General features: G+C 46.1%; 1 protein-coding gene and 1 long non-coding RNA gene across 8 annotated transcripts in view; one reads left to right on the forward strand and one right to left on the reverse strand.

The window, feature by feature from the left end:
• Positions 1–18,619, forward strand: part of PDE3B (phosphodiesterase 3B) — a 281,272-nt gene that overhangs the window by 195,112 nt on the left and 67,541 nt on the right. For all 7 annotated transcript variants that reach the window (XM_075928018.1, XM_075928022.1, XM_075928021.1 and 4 more), the window contains 3 exons: positions 5,969–6,120; positions 8,704–8,841; positions 18,497–18,608. In XM_075928018.1, the coding sequence (XP_075784133.1) occupies positions 5,969–6,120; positions 8,704–8,841; positions 18,497–18,608 (402 nt within the window). The remainder of the gene's footprint in view (positions 1–5,968; positions 6,121–8,703; positions 8,842–18,496; positions 18,609–18,619) is intronic.
• On the reverse strand, positions 6,882–11,812 carry LOC142829228 (uncharacterized). The gene is made up of 3 exons (XR_012903651.1): positions 11,362–11,812; positions 7,418–7,500; positions 6,882–7,328 (listed from the first exon to the last, which is right to left on the reverse strand). It is a non-coding gene; the product is annotated as an uncharacterized LOC142829228 (long non-coding RNA).

Consider the following 18,619-nt stretch of genomic DNA (forward strand, 5'->3'; position numbering starts at 1 on the left):
GTCGCCGGCGCGAGGATGCACCAGCACCCAGAGTGGAGCACCCACGGGGACACATCTCGAAGAACAACCGTTACTGCACAAGGTGAGTAACTCTTTCTTCCTCAACATAAGAGGGAACTCAATCACAAAGTGGTTCTTTCCATATTCCAATGCTGGGGGCACCCCAGTATAGACTTGTTTGCCACACATCACAACACCAAATGTCCCAGATACTGTTCCAGGGCCAGTCTGGGCCCCAAATCTCTGGGGGATGTGTTCCTGATCAGCTGGACTCACCACCATCTTCTCTATGCTTTCCCTCCTATTCCACTTCTCCCAAGAGTGCTGGAGAAGATAACACTGGTCTACAATTTTTTAGAAGTCGTCTGCGTCAGAGATAAAATGTGCTATTTATTATGTATTTTGATGTGCTGAATTCAAATATGACAATTAAAACAACTGATTGGCTACTGTTTCCAAGATATTTAAGTTGTTACATTTTACATCTATGTATATTGTGTAGATAGTAGAGTTTTAATCATAAATTGTAAACCTCGGTGTTTTCATGTGTTTATGGTTGCTTTACATGATAATATTTCACCTGTCCTGTTTATGTAACACTTTAAAAATCAGCAAAAGAGTTATATGAATAAAATGTATTACGAAACAAAAGGCAAAAAACTATTATGTACATAGTTTAGTCCTATTCAGTGTCTACTCGGAGCTTCTTGGCTTGTCTCTTGAATTCATTAAATGGAGCATCTCTTGTTACTGTCTAGCAATAGTCTGCAAGCTTTGATGGGCTCCATTTGCCCTGATAGCGTTTCTCCATTGTTGCAATGTCCTGGTGAAATCACTCACCATGCTCGTCGCTCACTGCTCTGTAGTTCGGTGGAAAAAAATCTAGATGAGAGTGCAAAAAATATGTCTTTAGTGACATGTTGCAACCAAGGCTGTTGTATGCCTTGAGGAGGTTTTCCACCAACAGCCTGTAGTTGTCTGCCTTGTTGTTTCCAAGAAAATGTATTGCCACTAACTGGAAGGCTTTCCATGCCGTCTTTTCCTTGCCACACAGTGCATAGTCAAATACATCATCTCGAAGAAGTTCACGAATCTGAGGACCAACAGAGACACCTTCCTTTATCTTAGCTTCACTTAACCTTGGAAATTTTCCACGGAGGTACTTGAAAGCTGCTTGTGTTTTGTCCATGGCCTTGACAAAGTTCTTCATCAGACCCAGCTTGATGTGTAAGGGTGGTAACAAAATCTTCCTTGATTCAACAAGTGGTGGATGCTGAACACTTTTCCTCCCAGGCTCCAATGACTGTCGGAGTGGCCAATCTATCTTGATGTAGTGGGAATCTCTTGCACGACTATCCCATTTGCAGAGAAAACAGCAGTACTTTGTGTATCCAGTCTGCAGACCAAGCAAGAGAGCAACAACCTTCAAATCGCCACAAAACTGCCACTGATGTTGGTCATAGTTTATGCACCTCAAAAGTTGTTTCATGTTGTCATAGGTTTCCTTCATATGGACTGCATGACCAACTGGAATTGATGGGAAAACATTGTCATTATGCAGCAAAACATCCATGACTTCTAGGAATAACATGATGCAGTTCATATCATGTATGACGCAATACTAGCTTCAGATGTATTTTAGTCATTTCTGGTTTAAATTGAGATCTCTTCCCATTATAAAGGTGGGGATAGGCCATTCAGTTTCTATTTACCTCAGCTTCCTATTTCCCTGCCCCATCCCTTTTCAGGCAGCTCCTGCATCAGGAGGTGGAGATGCTCCTCGAGGTAGGAGCAATAGAGGAGGTCCTTCTATAGTTAAAGGGCACGGGGTTTTATTCCCGTTATTTCCTTACCCCGAAAGTGAAGGGTGAGCTGCGTCTCATTTTGGATCTACACGATCTAAACAGATACTTCAAGAAGTTAAAATTCCATAGGGCATCCTTGGTTTCTGTTATCCCTTCATTGCATCTGGGGGAGTAGTATACTGTTCTCAGTCTGAAGGATGCATACTTTCATGTGGATGCATACTTTCTGGTTCATTGAAGGTTCCTTTGTTTCATGGCAGGAGGTTCCCATGTTCAGTTCTAGGTGTTGCCTTTTGGCTTCTCTGCTGTGCCAAGGGTTTTTACAAAGTGCATGGCAGTGGCAGCATTTCTGAGGGGTTCAGGTCTTCCCTTACCTAGCTGACTGGTTGGTTAAGGGACCCTCCAAAGTGGTGGTCAGGGCTCACGTGGAGCATATCATGACTACGTTCAGCTGGTTGGGTTTATTGCTGAACCTTCAAAAGTTGACCATGTCATCCACACAAGTCATAGTTTGTAAGGACACATTTGGATGCCCTGGCTGCCAGGGAGTCCGTCTGCCAGCCCCGTTTTGAGATCATATGCAGACTGATTTTGGGGTCTGGGAATGCACCCGGTCATGATGTCCAGGACTTGCCTTCAGCTGTTGGGGCACATGGCTTCTAGCACTCGTGTCGTCCCCTTTGCCAGACTCTGTCTCCACCCCTTACAGATGAGATAGGCCATCTTGCCACCTGGACAGAGTGATAACTGTACTGCTGTTGGTGATAGAGGCTCTTCGTTGGTGGCTGGACCCTCTCCATGTGTGCTATGGGGCTCTGATGTCTGGTCTTGAACAAAATGTTCGATGAACATCAATGTAAAGGAACTCAGATCTGTCCGATTGGCCTGTCTGCCCTTTTTTGAACAAAGTAAGGGGGAGGTGTTTCTTGGTTCGCATGGACAATGCCACAGTGATGTTTTGTATCAACAGACAGGGTGGTGTTCACTCTATTCCCTCGTGCAAGGAGGTAGTGTCGCTGTGGGAGTTGAATGTGCGCAACAAGATGCACCTCTTGGCCTTGTACCTGCCAGGGTCTCAGAACTCACTGGCGGACAACCTCAGCCACTAGTTTCAAATGCACTAGTGGTCTGTCAAATTGGAGGTTACTCAGGCCTTTTGCAGTTGTGGGGTCATCCCTGTCTGTACCTCTTGGCTGCAAGGGGGAACAGAAAATGCCATCCTGGACCCAGCAAAAATCATTTGGCAGACTCCAGCCTCCATCTCACCAACATCCAAAAGGGCTGACGTGAAGTATTATGTGCCTTCTAAGGGGCAGAGTTCCTATTAACCCACCTACCTGTCAACTCCCTTGTGGTCGAAGTAGTTCACACCAGGGGCAAACACACCCACTTCAAGTCAACACCACTTAACAAAGACTGGAAGAGGCTTGATATTTTGGTACACAAGGCCTATTCATCCACATCCCTGCAATTTAGGCTTGCTAATTATTCAGCCCTCCTATCAAAGTACACTTACAACCTCTTTGACAAAATGAATTTTTTTATCGAACACCTCCCAGAGGAACACAAGGCCCCATCTAAGTCCAATCTGGAAGAAGGGTCACTTATTGCTGAGACGGCGCTGCAGGTCTCTATAGATTTGGTGGACACGACATCCCATTCCTTGGTGACATCCATCATCATGCACAGGGCCTGGTTTCACCTCTCAGTATTTCCTAGGGACATGCAAATTACAGTTAAGGATCTTCCCTTTGAAGGTCAAAAACCATTTTCTACATTCATGGATGCAACTCTACATACACTTAAAAAGTCTAGGGCTACACTGAAGAGCTTAGGCATGTATGTCCCTCAGCCTAAGAAGCAGCAGAACCGCCTCTACACTCCTCACACTAGATGGCCCTCATACACCTCCCAAAAGAGAGGGTATGACTTAAAGCGGCATCAGTGACAGCAAAAGAGGAGACAGCCTCTGGACCAGTCTACTTTGTCCCAGCCTGCAAACTCTAGACAGACATTTGGAGGAATTGGCCAAGAGTTTGACATCAACTGCTACCAGGAGCCAACACCAATACAGGCTCCACCCTTTCCATCAGGTCTAGTCCCATATGACTTCAGACAGATGGGCTTTGGAGATCATCTCCAAGGGTTATACTATCCCTTTTCTCTCTTCCCTCCAACTCAACCCCCTTCCCCACAAAGGGAGAAGGGGTTTATTCCTGTTACCTTTTGACTCCAACAAAACCATGAGGTTAGAGACCCATCTTGAACCCTCACAGACTGAACAAATACCTAAAGAAACACCATAACGCTGGCAACGCTAAAATGTCTTTGGAAAACGGAAACTGGATATCATCCCTTGACCTACAAGATGCTTACATCCACATTACAGTTTGCCTGTCACAGAGGAAATTGCTCAGATTCGCCCTAAAAGATCATCACTACCAATACCGTGTCCTTCCCTTGGGACTTTCCTCAGGTCTAAGGGTATTTCCAAAGATCCCTACGGTAGCCATAGCTTACTTAACAAGATCAGGAGTAATAATCTTTCCATATCTGAAAATCTGCCTTATAGTAGCTCGCACAGGCCAGCTAGCAGAGGAGTCCACAACAAGATCAACTTGTTCAACACACTGGGCTTACAGATAAACACACAGAAGTCCACCTGACTCCTACTCAGGAGGTGAAATTCATTGGCACAAGGCTAGATTGTGTCCAAGCACCAGTACTTCAACATTTCCAATCCCTAGCTCTATTGAGTCAAACAATAATCAACAGACCCACGATCTCTGCATCGAGCATCACGTGAGCGTCTTGGCAGTCTGTCTCCCAGGAAAGCAAAAAGTGATGGCAGACCATCTCGGCCGAAACTTTCATCAGAAATGAGTGGGAGATCCACCCACAAGTTCTGCATACTGTACTCCAGAAGTGGAGCTTTCTAGTCATAGTCTTGTTTGCCACGTTTCACAATGCGAAATGCCACAAGTACTGCTCTAGAGTGGGTCTGGGCAAGAACTCTGGGCCCTGGATGCCCTGTTGCTCAATTGGGCAGACAAACTAACCTATGCTTTTCTACCCCTACCACTACTCCATTCCTTAGACATCTGTTGTGCCTTTGCTTTCTACCTGGAAATAACAAAACAATTCAGACATTTTCCTAAGCTGTTTCTATCCATAGAGGATCGCTCCAAAGGTCAAGCCATTTGCAAACAACTCTCTAGGTTGATAGTTAATTGCATCAGAATGTGTTACTTGATCAACAAAGTATACTACCCCCAGATCAAGTATGAACTCACTCCACTAGAGCATTAGCTACTTCTACAGCTTTTCAGTGGTGTCCCTATCACTGACATTTGTGGGGTTGTAACATGGGCCTCAACATATACCTTCACAAAACACAAAACATTTTGCTATTGGAGCTTCAGGGGGTAGCCGAGTTAGTCTGTTACAGAAAAAAACAACAAATGGTCTGGTAGCACTTTATAGACTAACAAAACATGTAGATGGTATCATGAGCTTTTGTGGGCACAGTCCACTTCTTCAGATCATAACTCCGGTCATCCTAAGAAGTGGGCTGTGTCCACGAAAGCTCATGATACCATCTACATGTTTTGTCTATAAAGTGCTACCAGACCATTTGTTTCATTTTGCTATAGATAGGCATGCCTCTCAATACACAAAGTTTGGTGTGGTGGTTCTCTCCGCCACTCACAATACAGATCTGAAGCCCCTTCTTGCAAATTCTAAGTACACTGCTCCATAGTCACCTATGGTGCAGTGCCCACAGGGACACTCCTTGAAGATAAAAGAGGTTACTCACCTTGCATAGTAACTAGCGTTCGAGATGGGTGTCCCCGTGGGTGCTCCACGACCCTCCCTCCTCGCCTCTGCTTTAGTAGAGAAGGAACTGAGGTATGGTTGACAACACAACACAAGCCGCACCACGCACGCACCAGGATACTGCTGCTAAAAAGTTCTGATTATAAGCGCCGAGACACTTACAGTGGAGCACTGCAGGGGTTTCCATCTCGAAGAACACCAGTTACTACACGAGGTAAGTAACCTCTTTTTTCTAGTAGTCTAAGTATGATAACAAGTAACAGTTGACTGAAAATCTTAATTCCAGAATAGTTGTTGATAATAGTTGTGTACTTGTTATATTTAAGGTGAGGATGGAACCACGGGTATTTCAAAAGAGCCAGACTACCATACAGAGGGACAAAAAGATGAAAGAAAAGAAAACAGAGACTGCAGAAAGAAGTTGACAGAAAGTGATAATCAGAAAATGGATCAAACACAGGATAGCCAGCAATCTGATGTAAGTATGTAATTGCAGTAATGCCTGCAATGCACATTAATGTGTTTCTTTATGGGTTTTAATATATAGTATGGAGGTCTTTATGTTTATTGTATAAGAGCCTTTGGAATCCAGGATTCCAAATATTAATTTAAAGTAAAATTTCAAACTATAAAAATTGCGTTCACAACCAACATGAATATTAGGGGTGTTAAATTTCGATTTATTGCAATTTGCATCGCCTTTTTGATTAGTTGATAAGAGCACCTCCCCCTTTTCAGTGTAGCAACAGCCACAGGGCTGCTGCTACATTTCAAAGGCAAAAGCGCTGCGGAGAGCATGGGGCCGACGGGGGACTCAAGGAGTCCCCTGCTGGCCCCATGCTCCCCATGGCTTTTGAAAGAGGCAGCGCTGCATGGAGCTTGGGATGAGCTAGGGAGTCCCCATCTGATCCCGGGCTCCACATGACTGCCGCTTTGAAACGCTGGGTGCAGCCTGGGACTAGCAGGGCTCCCCAACAACCCCCGGGCTGCATCTGGTCCTGGGCTCCACATGTCGCTGACATTTTGAAGCACCCCCTTGTCTCTCCTCTCCCCCGCTGGCTCTTTCTTGTTAGTGTTTAAAGTGCTACATATTTTTTCCTTTTGTTTTACCAAGATGAGACTAACACAACTACCTCTCTATTACTATTCATCCCAAGAGTCAGAGTTAAGAGGAGCCACACTAGACCGCATAAATGAACAGGCAAATCTCCCCATGCAGAGGTTTCAAATTCTCTCCGCTCTAGCAAACAACAGAAAAACATATTCCTGAAAAGGGAGGTGTTTCTTTGAGTGGGCAAATCAAAGAACCCTACACCCAAAATCAGCACATCTAATGGTAATATTAGACTACCCCCTCTCTTTAAAGAAGCAGAACCTTTCTAATTCATCCATAAAGGTACATTTAGTGGCAATATCAAGTGAGCACAAAAGAGTGGACGGGCACACCATATTCTCACACCCTATAACCAAAAAGGACTGAACAACACATTTCCTTCTATAAAGCCATCAGGGCTGCCTTGGGACCTCTTGTTCTTAACTCCTTGATACACCATTCCCTTTGAGCCCATGGCAACATGTTACCTCATTCACCTGTCTATATGTATGGGCCTTCCTCCTAGCAATCATGACGGCAAAGACAGTGGGCAAGTTAGTTGCACTCGTGGCACATCTGCTATTCATCATCTTCTACAAGGATAAAGTAGTTTTAAAACCACACTGCAAATTTCTCTCAAAAATAGTATCTGTATTTCACCTTAACAAACCTATATACTTACCCATTTTCCATCAAAAGCCACATCCGGATGTCAGTGCAGCGCAACTCCGTTCCCTCGATGTCTGGCGGGCACTCACCTTTTACCTAGATAGAACCAGACTTTTTAGACAGACTCCAAGACTTTTTATTTCTATAGCAGACTGTTCCAAGGGTCAAGCTATATCGAAACAGAGACTTTCAAATGGATAATAAATTGCATTAAAGAACCCTAGCACGTTATCAAGGTGCCTTTGCTGACTCAAATCAGGGCATACTCCACCAGAGCCATTGCAGCCTCTACAGCCTTCCTCCATAATATGCCCATTGCAGACATTTGTAGGGCAGCAACATGGGCTTCTGCCCATACATTCATGAAGCACTGTGCTATAGACACTTAGCTTTGCAGTCTGTGTTCGGGCAGGTGATGCTAGCTGCAGTCCGCCATCCACATCTGAAGCCCCTCCTTCCAGAGACTGAGGGCACTGCTCTGTAGTCACCTACAGTGGAGTACCCACAGGGATACTCCTCAAAGAAGAAAGGAGAGGTTACTCATCTTGTGCAGTAACTGGTGTTCTTTGAGATGGGTGCCCCTGTGGGCACTCCACGATCTGCCCTCCTCTGGCTAAGTATGATTCAGGATAGTTGCTAACTGTTAGCCATCCAATCTTTCTCCTATATTGCTAGTTTAAAACTTTATTTTTGACTTTTTGGTGCACTTTTTATTATTTTTAGTCTTTTGGTGCACTTTTAGAAAGATTGTCTCTTTAAAAAGTGTTTTTTATATTTTTTTTATTAATTAGCTGCAGCTCGTTCAAACTATATTTAAACAAAAGTTAAGAAATGAGTTGTGTTAGTTTTCTACAAAATATTTCTCTGGATTTTATTTTTATTTCAATGTTGATTTAGAAAAAATACAAAAACTTCGAAGTCTTAAGACCAGAATTAATTTTTAGGTAGTCTTTATATCAAACCCCAGCAGAGCATGAAAGCTCTTGAGCAATTGATTGTTTGTAATATGCTAAAATGTATACAAAGTGAAGTCTTGAGCTATTGTATTATGAACTGAGGTTCTCTCACAGGTACAGCTTTTACATTGTTTTGGTCCATTTATGTGTATACTAAGCGTAAAAACCAATGATGGTATGACACCATTTAAAAAGGCAAAAAAAGTTGCTGGGATAAAATAAATATGCAGAGTAACTGTAGCAGCACAATGAAACGCAAACAATTTATTTTAACATCTAATTAAATATGTGACATATTAGTTTTCATTCTCACTGTGGAAATGGTTCATTCTCTCTTACGCAGTTGGAACAAGAGCCTTTATTAGAAATGATGTTAACAGAAGATCATGAATTGTTAATGGAGAAGATGAACAATTGGAATTTCCAAATTTTTGATCTCGTGCAAAAAATGGGAGACAAATCTGGAAGGATCCTTAGCCAGGTGTGTTGCTATTTTTGATTCATGAGCCACAACTGAAACAGTTTTGACAGTCCATGAATAAATTAAGAATAGCTTGAAAAGTAGCAATTTTGTTTTCTACTCATCTAACCTTTCCATTTCTGTAGACAGTAAAAATGGCTTATGTTGTTGGAAACTTATTCCCACGGTGGATTTTGTACATTTTATTCTGAATATTGGGGGTATTGATAATCTTTTATTTTATATGGGAGTGAGTTCTGTAGTGTCCACTCCAGTTGCCACAAAAGGCTTCGTCTCCTGTCTTTATGGGGTGCTTTTAATTTAATGTAGTTGTCATTGAGAGTCATAGCTGGAGAGAGAGAGAGAGAGAGAATCTTTCCAGCAGCTTTTTCTCTTTTCCTCCCTTAAATAACAATATTCTTTCTTCTTCAAGAGGTGTCCCTGTGAGTGCTCCACATCAGGTATCAGTGGATCAGAATTTTCAGAGCAATGTCCTTGGGGCCACCCATGCACAGAGCCCAAGCCCTGAACTCCAAGGCTACGTCTACACTGCACCTCTCTTGTGCAAAAGCCTATGCAAATGAGGGGCAGATTAGCATATTGCCGCACTTCATTTGTGTAATTAATTAGGGGGCGTTTTTGCACAAGAGGTTTTTGCACAAAAAGGAGCTGTGTAGACCTCATTTTTTTCAGGAAGAGCAGCTCTTGCGCAAGAGGGGGGTTTTCAAAAAAAGGAGCTGTCTACGGAGCGCCTTTTTGCGCAAAAGCCTCTTGCACAAAAACGTCCCCTAATTAATGATGCAAATGAAGCACGGCAATATGCTAATCTGTGCTTCATTTGCATATGCTTTTGCGCAAGAAAGGTTCAGTGTAGACGTAGCCCAAGTGTGCTAGCATCGCGCATGCATGAGCCTCCCTTCCCTTAGTTCATTCTCTACCATCCCTGGTGAGAAACAGAGCTCTGCAGTATTCCTGTCCTCATTCTGTATAGCCAGATAAGTAAACCTGTTTCATCTTTTTCTTAGTTAGTTTAGTCAGTTAGTTATAAGCATTCCTTTTTCCCTGTTTGGAAAAAAACCCCAACTTTTCCATCATTTCCCCCTCCCCCATTTATATAGTTAGTAGTTTAGCATTATGCCTGGTTCACTAGGGTTTAAATGTTTCTCCTCATGCAACATTGCTTACAATGTGTTGTAAGCAAAACTCGTGAAGTCATTCTGCCGCTCTACTCTGCACTAGTTAGGCCTCAGCTGGAGTACTGTGTCCAGTTCTGGGCGCCACATTTCAAGAAAGATGTGGAAAAATTGGAAAGGGTACAGAGAAGAGCGACAAGAATGATTAAAGGTTTAGAGAACATGACCTATGAAGCCAGGCTTCATGAACTGGGCTTGCTTAGTTTGGAAAAAAGAAGATTAAGGGGGGACATGATAGCAGTTTTCCAATATCTAAAAGGGTGTCACAAGGAGGAAGGAGAAAATTTGTTCCTCTTTGTTTCTGAGGACAGGACAAGGAGTAATGGGCTTAAAGTGCAGCAGGGGAGGTTTAGATTGGACATTAGGAAAAAATTCCTAACTGTAAGGGTGGTCAAATATTGGAATAAATTGCCAAGGGAGGTGGTGGAATCTCCCTCTCTGGAGATATTTAAGAACAGGTTAGATAGACATCTGTCAGGGATGGTGTAGACGGAGCTTGGTCCTGCCTTGAGGGCAGGGGGCTGGACTCGATGACCTCTTGAGGTCCCTTCCAGTCCTATGATTCTATGATTCTATGACCCTATTCCAGTGTCAGACAGACACTCACAATATGTCCGCTGCCTTGGGGAAAACACACATATCTCAAAAGTGCCCTCCTTTGCACAAAACTAAAATCAAGAGCTCATCAAGACAGGCTCAAACTAATACTGTGTGAAAAATCATTATGCCCTGCCTCTGATCCAGGACAAGATTCTGAGACCTCTGAGGCACACAGAAACAAAAAAACCTGGGGAAAAGTGAGCTTCCTCACTCCCACAGAATCCTGTGGCACCCAAAAAGCACTCTCCAACCTCAGTGCCAAGAACAACCGCAGCTCCGCGGCTCAGCACTTATGAAGCACCGGGTGTGTCTGGCACCACTAGCACAGCTACAATACTGGGTGTACAGAAACCCTGTGCTCAGGCCACAGGTTGTAAGTTGTCTTCCTCACATCCAGTGGCACCACCAGGAACCAATGATGCTACAATGGCACCACAGGCACCTCCACTGCCAACTACTTTTCCTGTGACCGCAGCTGGTACTGTGACAGCACTACCAACATTGCCAGCTTGCTCAGTATCAAGACTATATCTGGTACCACAAGTGGCCTTGGTGCCACCAGCCATGGCACTGTCAACACCAGCACTACAATACATGCAGCACAGCGACTTACTCATTTCCTTCATGTTCAATTCACCTTTCTGTGGTATCGACCATTCTCTGGGCATCCTGGCACTGCACCAAATGCTTTGGCCAAAACAATTTTCAGGCGAGGACAATGACGGTGATGTGGAGGTAGTTTACTCACCACACAATTCTCCCCCTTTCCAATCTTCATCCAATCTCTAGAACATCGTTGCAGGCAGCTCTTGATGCAGCAGACACAACTGTGAGATCCACAGCTACCACAGTCGTCATGGGATGAGCTTCTTGGTTCAACTCTGCTTCCTTCCGTAAGGAGATCTAATCCACCGTTGAGGATCTTGCATTTGACAACAAGAAATTGGTCACAGCCAACACCAATTGGGTGGTGCATAGAATGAAAGATTCCAGGGAGACCCTCCGATTCCTCGGCATCCACAATCCAGCACCTAGGGAGGTGACAGTTTAGGTATCAGCCCTACCCCAGAACAAGATACCCAATACTACCGCAGGCAGGATCAGCAGTAATAACAGTGAAACACAAATAGATCACAGTGATGTCATCCACCATCCAATACCACGCAACAATCTCCGCAGCTCAATAAGCAGATTTGAGACATGTATTGAGGGCCTGGAAAACCACTCACCTTCTCCAACATCACCATCTTCTCACACGCTCTTTCAGCACTGTCTCCTCACATTTTACCATAACTGGCTAGCCATAACATCAAATAGATGGGTACTTCAAATAATTGAACATGGCTACACTATTCCCTTTAAGACCATACTCCCTTCCCACCCCGCTTACCTCATCCCTCATGAGACTCTTCCCCAACAGGAGGTACAACACCACCTTCACCTAGGAGCAGTAGAAACACTTCCCTCACAGTTCATAAGGAAGGATTTTTATTTCTCATGGAGAAGAAATTGGGGGGATGGCAGCTAATCTTAGACCTGAAAGCGTTAAATAAGTACATGTGGAAACAAATATTTAAAATGGTGACACTCACTAATGGGTGATTGGTTCTCATCTCTCAACTTGCAGGATCCTTATTTTCAAATCTCTATTCATCTAGCTCATAGATATTTTCTCTGATTTGTCCTATGTACAGACCATTACCAATACAAGCTACTACCTACTTATGCAGTGGTACCATCCCCTGTGGGACCAGTACCATTTGCCTCTACCTCGGTGCTGGTCTCGATGCAGGCCGCCAGGCTTCACCCAGTGCTCAACTGGGCTCAACCCCCCTCGGTGCTGGGACCTCTTCCAGACCCCGTCTTGGCTGCACCAGTGCCGTATCACCCAAGCCTTGCGGCACCATCATCAGTACCAGTGCTGAGCAGCTTTCCTGGGGTGCTGCCCCAGTCTTCGGCACTGGGCCCTTCGACATCAAGCTCTTCGGCACCGATGCAAGTTCCGTCTCTGGGTTCTTTGGCACCGATACAGGTTTCGGCACCATTACTGGCACCGGCATCAGCTCCGTGGGCCATGCCAGTACTGCCATCTCCGGTAACATCGATTTCTTTGAGGTTCGTCTCGGCAACTCTAGGGCCTTCGTTCCAGTCTGCGGGAAGAGTGATGGGGCTGCTACCAGAAGGACAGCCGGCTTTGGGGGTTCCGCACCCGCAACCGGTACCGACTTCGACAGCACAGCCATGCACCGTGTTGGCACTGCAACCGACACCAGCACTGGGACCTTTCTTCCCGGCACCAGGACCTGTCCTCCCAGAACCGGCTCTACTCCCGGCACCAGGACCTGTCCTCCCGGTACCACAACCGGCACCAGGACCTGTCTTCCTGGCACTGGCACGCCCTCATCGCACGCACGTGGGCAAACCCAAGTCTATGGCCAGGTTTGCCCCTCCCCCCTACCCGTTGGTGGCAGGGCATTCATCATCTGTGCCTCTCTGGCCTGAATCTCACTACTCGTCGGATTCTGATGCGGCCTCATTCAGGTCGGAGTCCTCGGGAACTTTCTCTCATCATAGTTCGCGTGTGCAGCAGATGTGGCCGCCTCAACCACAATGGCCCTTCTGAACGCCGTGGGCATACCACCAGTGGCAGGGGCCTGTGCCCTCCTGTGTGGTGTCTGGTGTCTTGGGGCACCGAGCGCAACTGTCGGCGTCGCTGCCACGACCCCCTCCTTCACCCCAGAGGTCTGTTACTACAGGTGCCACTACAGAGCCGCAAGCCTCGGTGCCGGAGCCGCTTCCGCAAATGGTGCCGCCTATCCAGCCGGCTCCTCAACCAGGCCCTACACTGGATCTGGTACCGATCCAGGAGTCGTCATCTTCGTCTCCTCATGAAGCCTTGGCGGATCCTGCACCGGCGTTGCCTACTATGGATGCTTGGGCGCATCAGGATCTGCTTAGGCGTCTGGTAGGGTGCAGCTCCACATTGCTAACCAGCAAGCGATGCTGAGTCGATATGCTTATAATACATGGCAGGCGGTGGATAAGTTTCAGGATAAACTCCCTGCCAAGGCCCGTCAGGAGTTTGTGGCTATGACCTCGGAGGGCAGAACCATCGCCCGCACGGCCCTTCAGGCTTCCCTGGATGCTGTTGACTCTGCAGCCTGTATCATGGTGTCGGGTTTAGTTATGTGCCGTAGTGCCTGGCTGCAGGTGTCTGGAATATCTCCGGACGTCCAAACCACGATTCAGTACCTGCCATTTGACGGCAAAGCGTTGTTTTCGGAGCACGCTGACTCCAGGCTCCATACGCTTAAAGACACAAAATCTACTCTCCGAACCTTGGGGATCCACACGCTGGCCCTCAACGTCGTCAGCTTCCCTATAGACAGCAGGGGAGAACGCAATCCCAGGTCCCCCATGGGGATTACTGGAGACGCCGTCCTCATGCCCCCAGTGGGGGTGTGGGGCGGCTGTGGGCCCGTTGTCCGCAAGGGGTTGTCGATGCCACCCGAGAGGGGACCTGGTGTGCCACTCGGGGACCTGGTGCACCAGTTTTGACGGGCTGCTAGAGAGTGGCGCACCAGCCTCTCACCCTGGTCCCCCGTTCTGGGCCAGGTTATCCCGGTTTGCCAACGCCTGGGCAGAAATCACCACCGATGCCTGGGTTCTAAAAAGTCAGAAATGGCTATACCATCCCCTTCCTGGGCTCGCCTCCTTCCAACCCGCCCACCCCATCCCTTTTCAGGGACACCTCTCACGAAGGCATCCTCCATCAGGAGGTGTTAGCGCTCCTCGAAAAGGGAGCCGTTGAGAGGGTCCCTTCTCATCTGAAGGGCAAGGGGTTTTATTCCCAGTATTTCATTGTTCCAAAACCCCAGGATGGGGTTCATCCCATCTTAGATCTCAGGGATCTCAAGAAGACGGTGGTGAAATCCAAGTTCAGAATGGTAACCCTGGCCTCTGTTATCCTGGTTTTATGGTTAGGAGACTGGTATGCAACTCTCGATCTCAAGGACGCTTACTTCCATGTGGCAATAAGACCCAGCCACAGGAGGTTTCTGTTTTATTGTTTCCCAATGCCACTTCCAATTTACAGTGCTCCCATTTGGCCTTTCAGCAGCACCCAGGGTCTTTACAAAATGCATGGCGGTCGTAGTGGCGTTCCTCCGCAAAAAAGGGGTACACGTCTTTCCGTACCTAGACGACTGGCTGATTTGTGGTCGTTCCTATGACCAAGTGGAGGCCCATGTTTCCCTCACAAAAGCCCTCTTCAAAAGGCTGGGGATCATGCTAAACAAGGAAAAGTCATCGTTGACTCCCTCTCAGCACCTCGAATTCGTAGGTACTGTCCTGGATGCCAGGGTGGCAAGAGCACTCCTCCCCAGAACCAGGTTTCTGTCCATAGTGGAGCTGGTCTCCGACTTAACCCGGTTCCCCATCACGACTGCCAGGATCTGCTCGAGGCTGCTGGGACACATGGCGGCATGTATGTATGTGGTACGCCATGCTCAAATGAGGCTCAGGCCTCTGCAGGCCTGGTTGGCAAGGGCATACAACCAGTCCAGGGGTCTCTGGGACACGGTTCTCACAGAGCCTCCGGTGGTGATAGCCTCCTTACAATGGTGGACTCAGGAGGCGGTGATGTGCAGCGGGGTTCCGTTTACTGTACCTCCTCCCTCGCTTACACTGGTCACAGATGCTTCGGACCTGGGTTGAGGAGCACACCTGGGGTGTCACAGAACCCAGGGTTTGTGGTCTCCTGCAGAGCGGGCTCTGCACATAAATCTCCGGGAGATGGTCCCAGGAAGTACAGATGGTGCTCCTAAGTAGTAGGAAACCATCTACCAGGCGGTCATACGCAGCCAAGTGGCAGCGGTTCTCGTCTTGGGCATCCAGAAGGGGAGTGCATCCATCCTGTGCACCTGTTCCATCCATTCTGGACTATCTTTTTGAACTTAGGTCCGGTAGCCTCTCTACCTCCTTTATCAAAGTCCATGTGGCATCTCTCTCCACCTTACACGTTGGTTTGGCAGGAGTCTCTCTGTTTTCTGACCCCATGGTCAAAAGGTTCCTTAAGGGTTTGGACAAGTTGTACCCCTCGGTTAGACCCCTTCTTCCCGCTTGGGACGTTAATCTCATGTTGTCTAGACTTGTCACTCCCTTTTGAGCCGCTGGCCACGTGTTCTTTGAAGCACCTCTCTATGAAGGTTGCGTTCATTGTGGCCATTACGTCGGCTCGCAGGGTCTCTGAGCTGAGGGCGTTAACTGTAAACCCGCCCTACCTAGTGTTCTCAGCCTTTCTCCCCAAGGTGGTGTCACCGTTCCATTTGTCCTAAGATATTTACCTCCCGGTTTTCTTTCCAAAGCCCCATGCCTCCTCTAAGGAGCAAGTGCTCCGTTCCCTGGTTGCTAGACGTGCGCTAGCTTTTTATATTGATAGGACTAAACCCTTTCGCAAATCCACACAATTGTTTATTGCTGTCGCTGACAGAATGAAAGGGCTCCCCATATGGACCCAGAGGTTGTCCAGTTGGGTCGCAGGGTGTATCAGGGAGTGTTATGCCTTGGCCTGGAAGGTCCCGCCCCGGATTACAGTACATTCCACCAGGGCGCAGGCATCCTCTGTAGCTTTTGGGGCGCAGGTTCCAATCACTGAAATATGCAGGGCAGTCGTGTGGTCGTCGCTTCATACCTTTGCGGCGCACTACGCACTGGCACAGCAGGCTAGGGAGGACACAAGGTTGGGATCTGCGGTCCTCAGCTCTGTATTGTAAATGTTTGTTTTATCTGTACCACATTGCACTTTTCTACAGTTTTTCTGTGTTCGGTTAGTTGAATAAATTTATTTGGGTTGTTCAACTTTCATGGACTTTTCTTTCTGAGTGCTCCGACCCCTCCTCCTTGAAGTGGGGTTGGCTTGGAAGTCACCTAATTCGAATGGACATGAGCAACCACTCGAAGAAGAAAAGAATGGTTACTTACCTGTAACTGTTGTTCTTCAAGATGTGTTGCTCATGTCCATTCGATTCCCCCCCACCTCCCCTTCGTTGGAGCATCCGGCAAGAAGGAACTGAGGTGGGGGAGTGCTGGCAGGGGTACTTATGCCCCGCCATGGCGGTGCTACTCCAGAGGGCACCCTGCCGGCGCTACGGGTACCACTAGGGAAAACGCTCCGGAAGACACGGTGCACGCGGTGCACACACCTAATTCAAATGGACATGAGCAACACATCTCGAAGAACAACAGTTACAGGTAAGTAACCGTTCATTTCCCCAAGATAGGTCCTTTCTTCTTCCTTCCTGTCAGATCCAAAGTCCCTGCCTCCTTGAATCATGCATCTTTGTAATTACCTGGTGTGGAACACCCACGCGGGGGGGGGGGGGGGGAGGAGGAGGAGGAGGAACTGGAACTCACCTGTGCAATAACTGACATTCTTTAAGATGAGTGCCCCCTGGGTGCTCCACTGCCCTCCCTTCTACCTCAGAGTTTCTGGGCCTCTTCAAGGGCGCATGCATGGCCTAAGAACACTGCTCTAAAGACCCTGATCAACAGTGCGGAGGCACATTGACACCTGATGTGGAGCACCCATGAGGACATTCATCTCAACATCAGTTACTGCATAGGTGAGTAACCTCCTTTTCTTCCACACTGCCTCTTAGAAAGAATGCGCTCTCTCATCTAACCCATAAGGTTGCTACTCCTTTTTCAAGACTCCACTTCCACTGTGAAGTCTACAGGAAGTCTGTCAGCTATTAATGGCCCTGCTGAAGGACAATCAGGGATGGCTGACAAACATTAGTTAAGTTTAGGAGTAAAATGTAAAAATTATTAATTTTATTGATGTATTTATAAAATAAATCTTTCAGATGATTTAGTACTATCAAGTTATGCATTGGTTAAATTGTGGAACCATGTGATCATGTCATAGTTGAACTTCCCCATTCTCTTCTCCTGTTCTTTGTAACACCCGTTTATTGTATCTTCTTTGCATTTGTTTCAAAGAGAAGCTCTTTAAGGTAGGGACTGTGCAGTACTATGCATCCATACAGTATCTAGTATATCAATATTAATGGACTATAAAATATGTAATAGAGCCATCATAATGGCACTGCCACTCTGTTCTAAACTTCTGAAAGAGTCATAATTTTCTTAAATGTTTTCCTATTAGACTGAAATTGACAATCCAGATAAAGCCAGACTTTTGATGCCTCAAAAATGTCCTAAAAGTTCTGATTTCCTTTCATCCAGGTTTTCCTAATGAAGGAAGTTGTTATCAGCCTAGGTATAGAAATAGCAGTGCCCTTGGAGAAACTAGATCTCAGGGAGAATTTCTTATATAGTTCCTGGAGTTAGCATGAGGATTCTGGAACCTGTTGAATGTGCTTCTCTAAATGCGTATGTATTACATTCCTAAATGAGAGATCCAGTGAACAGTTTGTAGGGGGAAGGAAGGCTGAAAGAAGAAACCTTTTTTTCTATTTTCTCCTAGGAAGCCTAAAACAGATCTCTTAATTAAGTCTATATTTGAAAGATTGCCTAAAGCTTTAGGATGGGAACTGTGTTTGGCAACACGGCTCCTCAGTAATACAAAGTAATATATTTTTTCTAGCATATCATGGATAGGAAAAGAAAGTAAAAAACTACATTAGGGTCATTTCAGTAAAGAGATATGCCTTTTTTTTCTCTTTTGGTTTCAAGAGATTGATAAGAAAGGTGTCTGCTTTGATGGAGAGAACAGCAAACTGTATTAGTAGCAAATTACTACATTTAATAATTAACAGTATAACTAAATAAAAATATAGCAGAATATTCTTAAAGTTGAATGAAGCTAAAATGATTACACTTTTACACTTTCCAACTGAAACTAATTTTAATGTATTTAGGTGACATACGCCTTGTTTCAAGACACTGGCTTGTTTGAACTTTTCAAAATTCCAACACAAGAATTCTTGAATTACTTTCATGCACTAGAAAATGGCTACCGAAATATTCCCTGTAAGTAATCG

Source organism: Pelodiscus sinensis, chromosome 4 (genome assembly GCF_049634645.1).
Source record: "Pelodiscus sinensis isolate JC-2024 chromosome 4, ASM4963464v1, whole genome shotgun sequence".
In the NCBI taxonomy this organism is placed as follows: Eukaryota; Metazoa; Chordata; order Testudines; family Trionychidae; genus Pelodiscus; species Pelodiscus sinensis.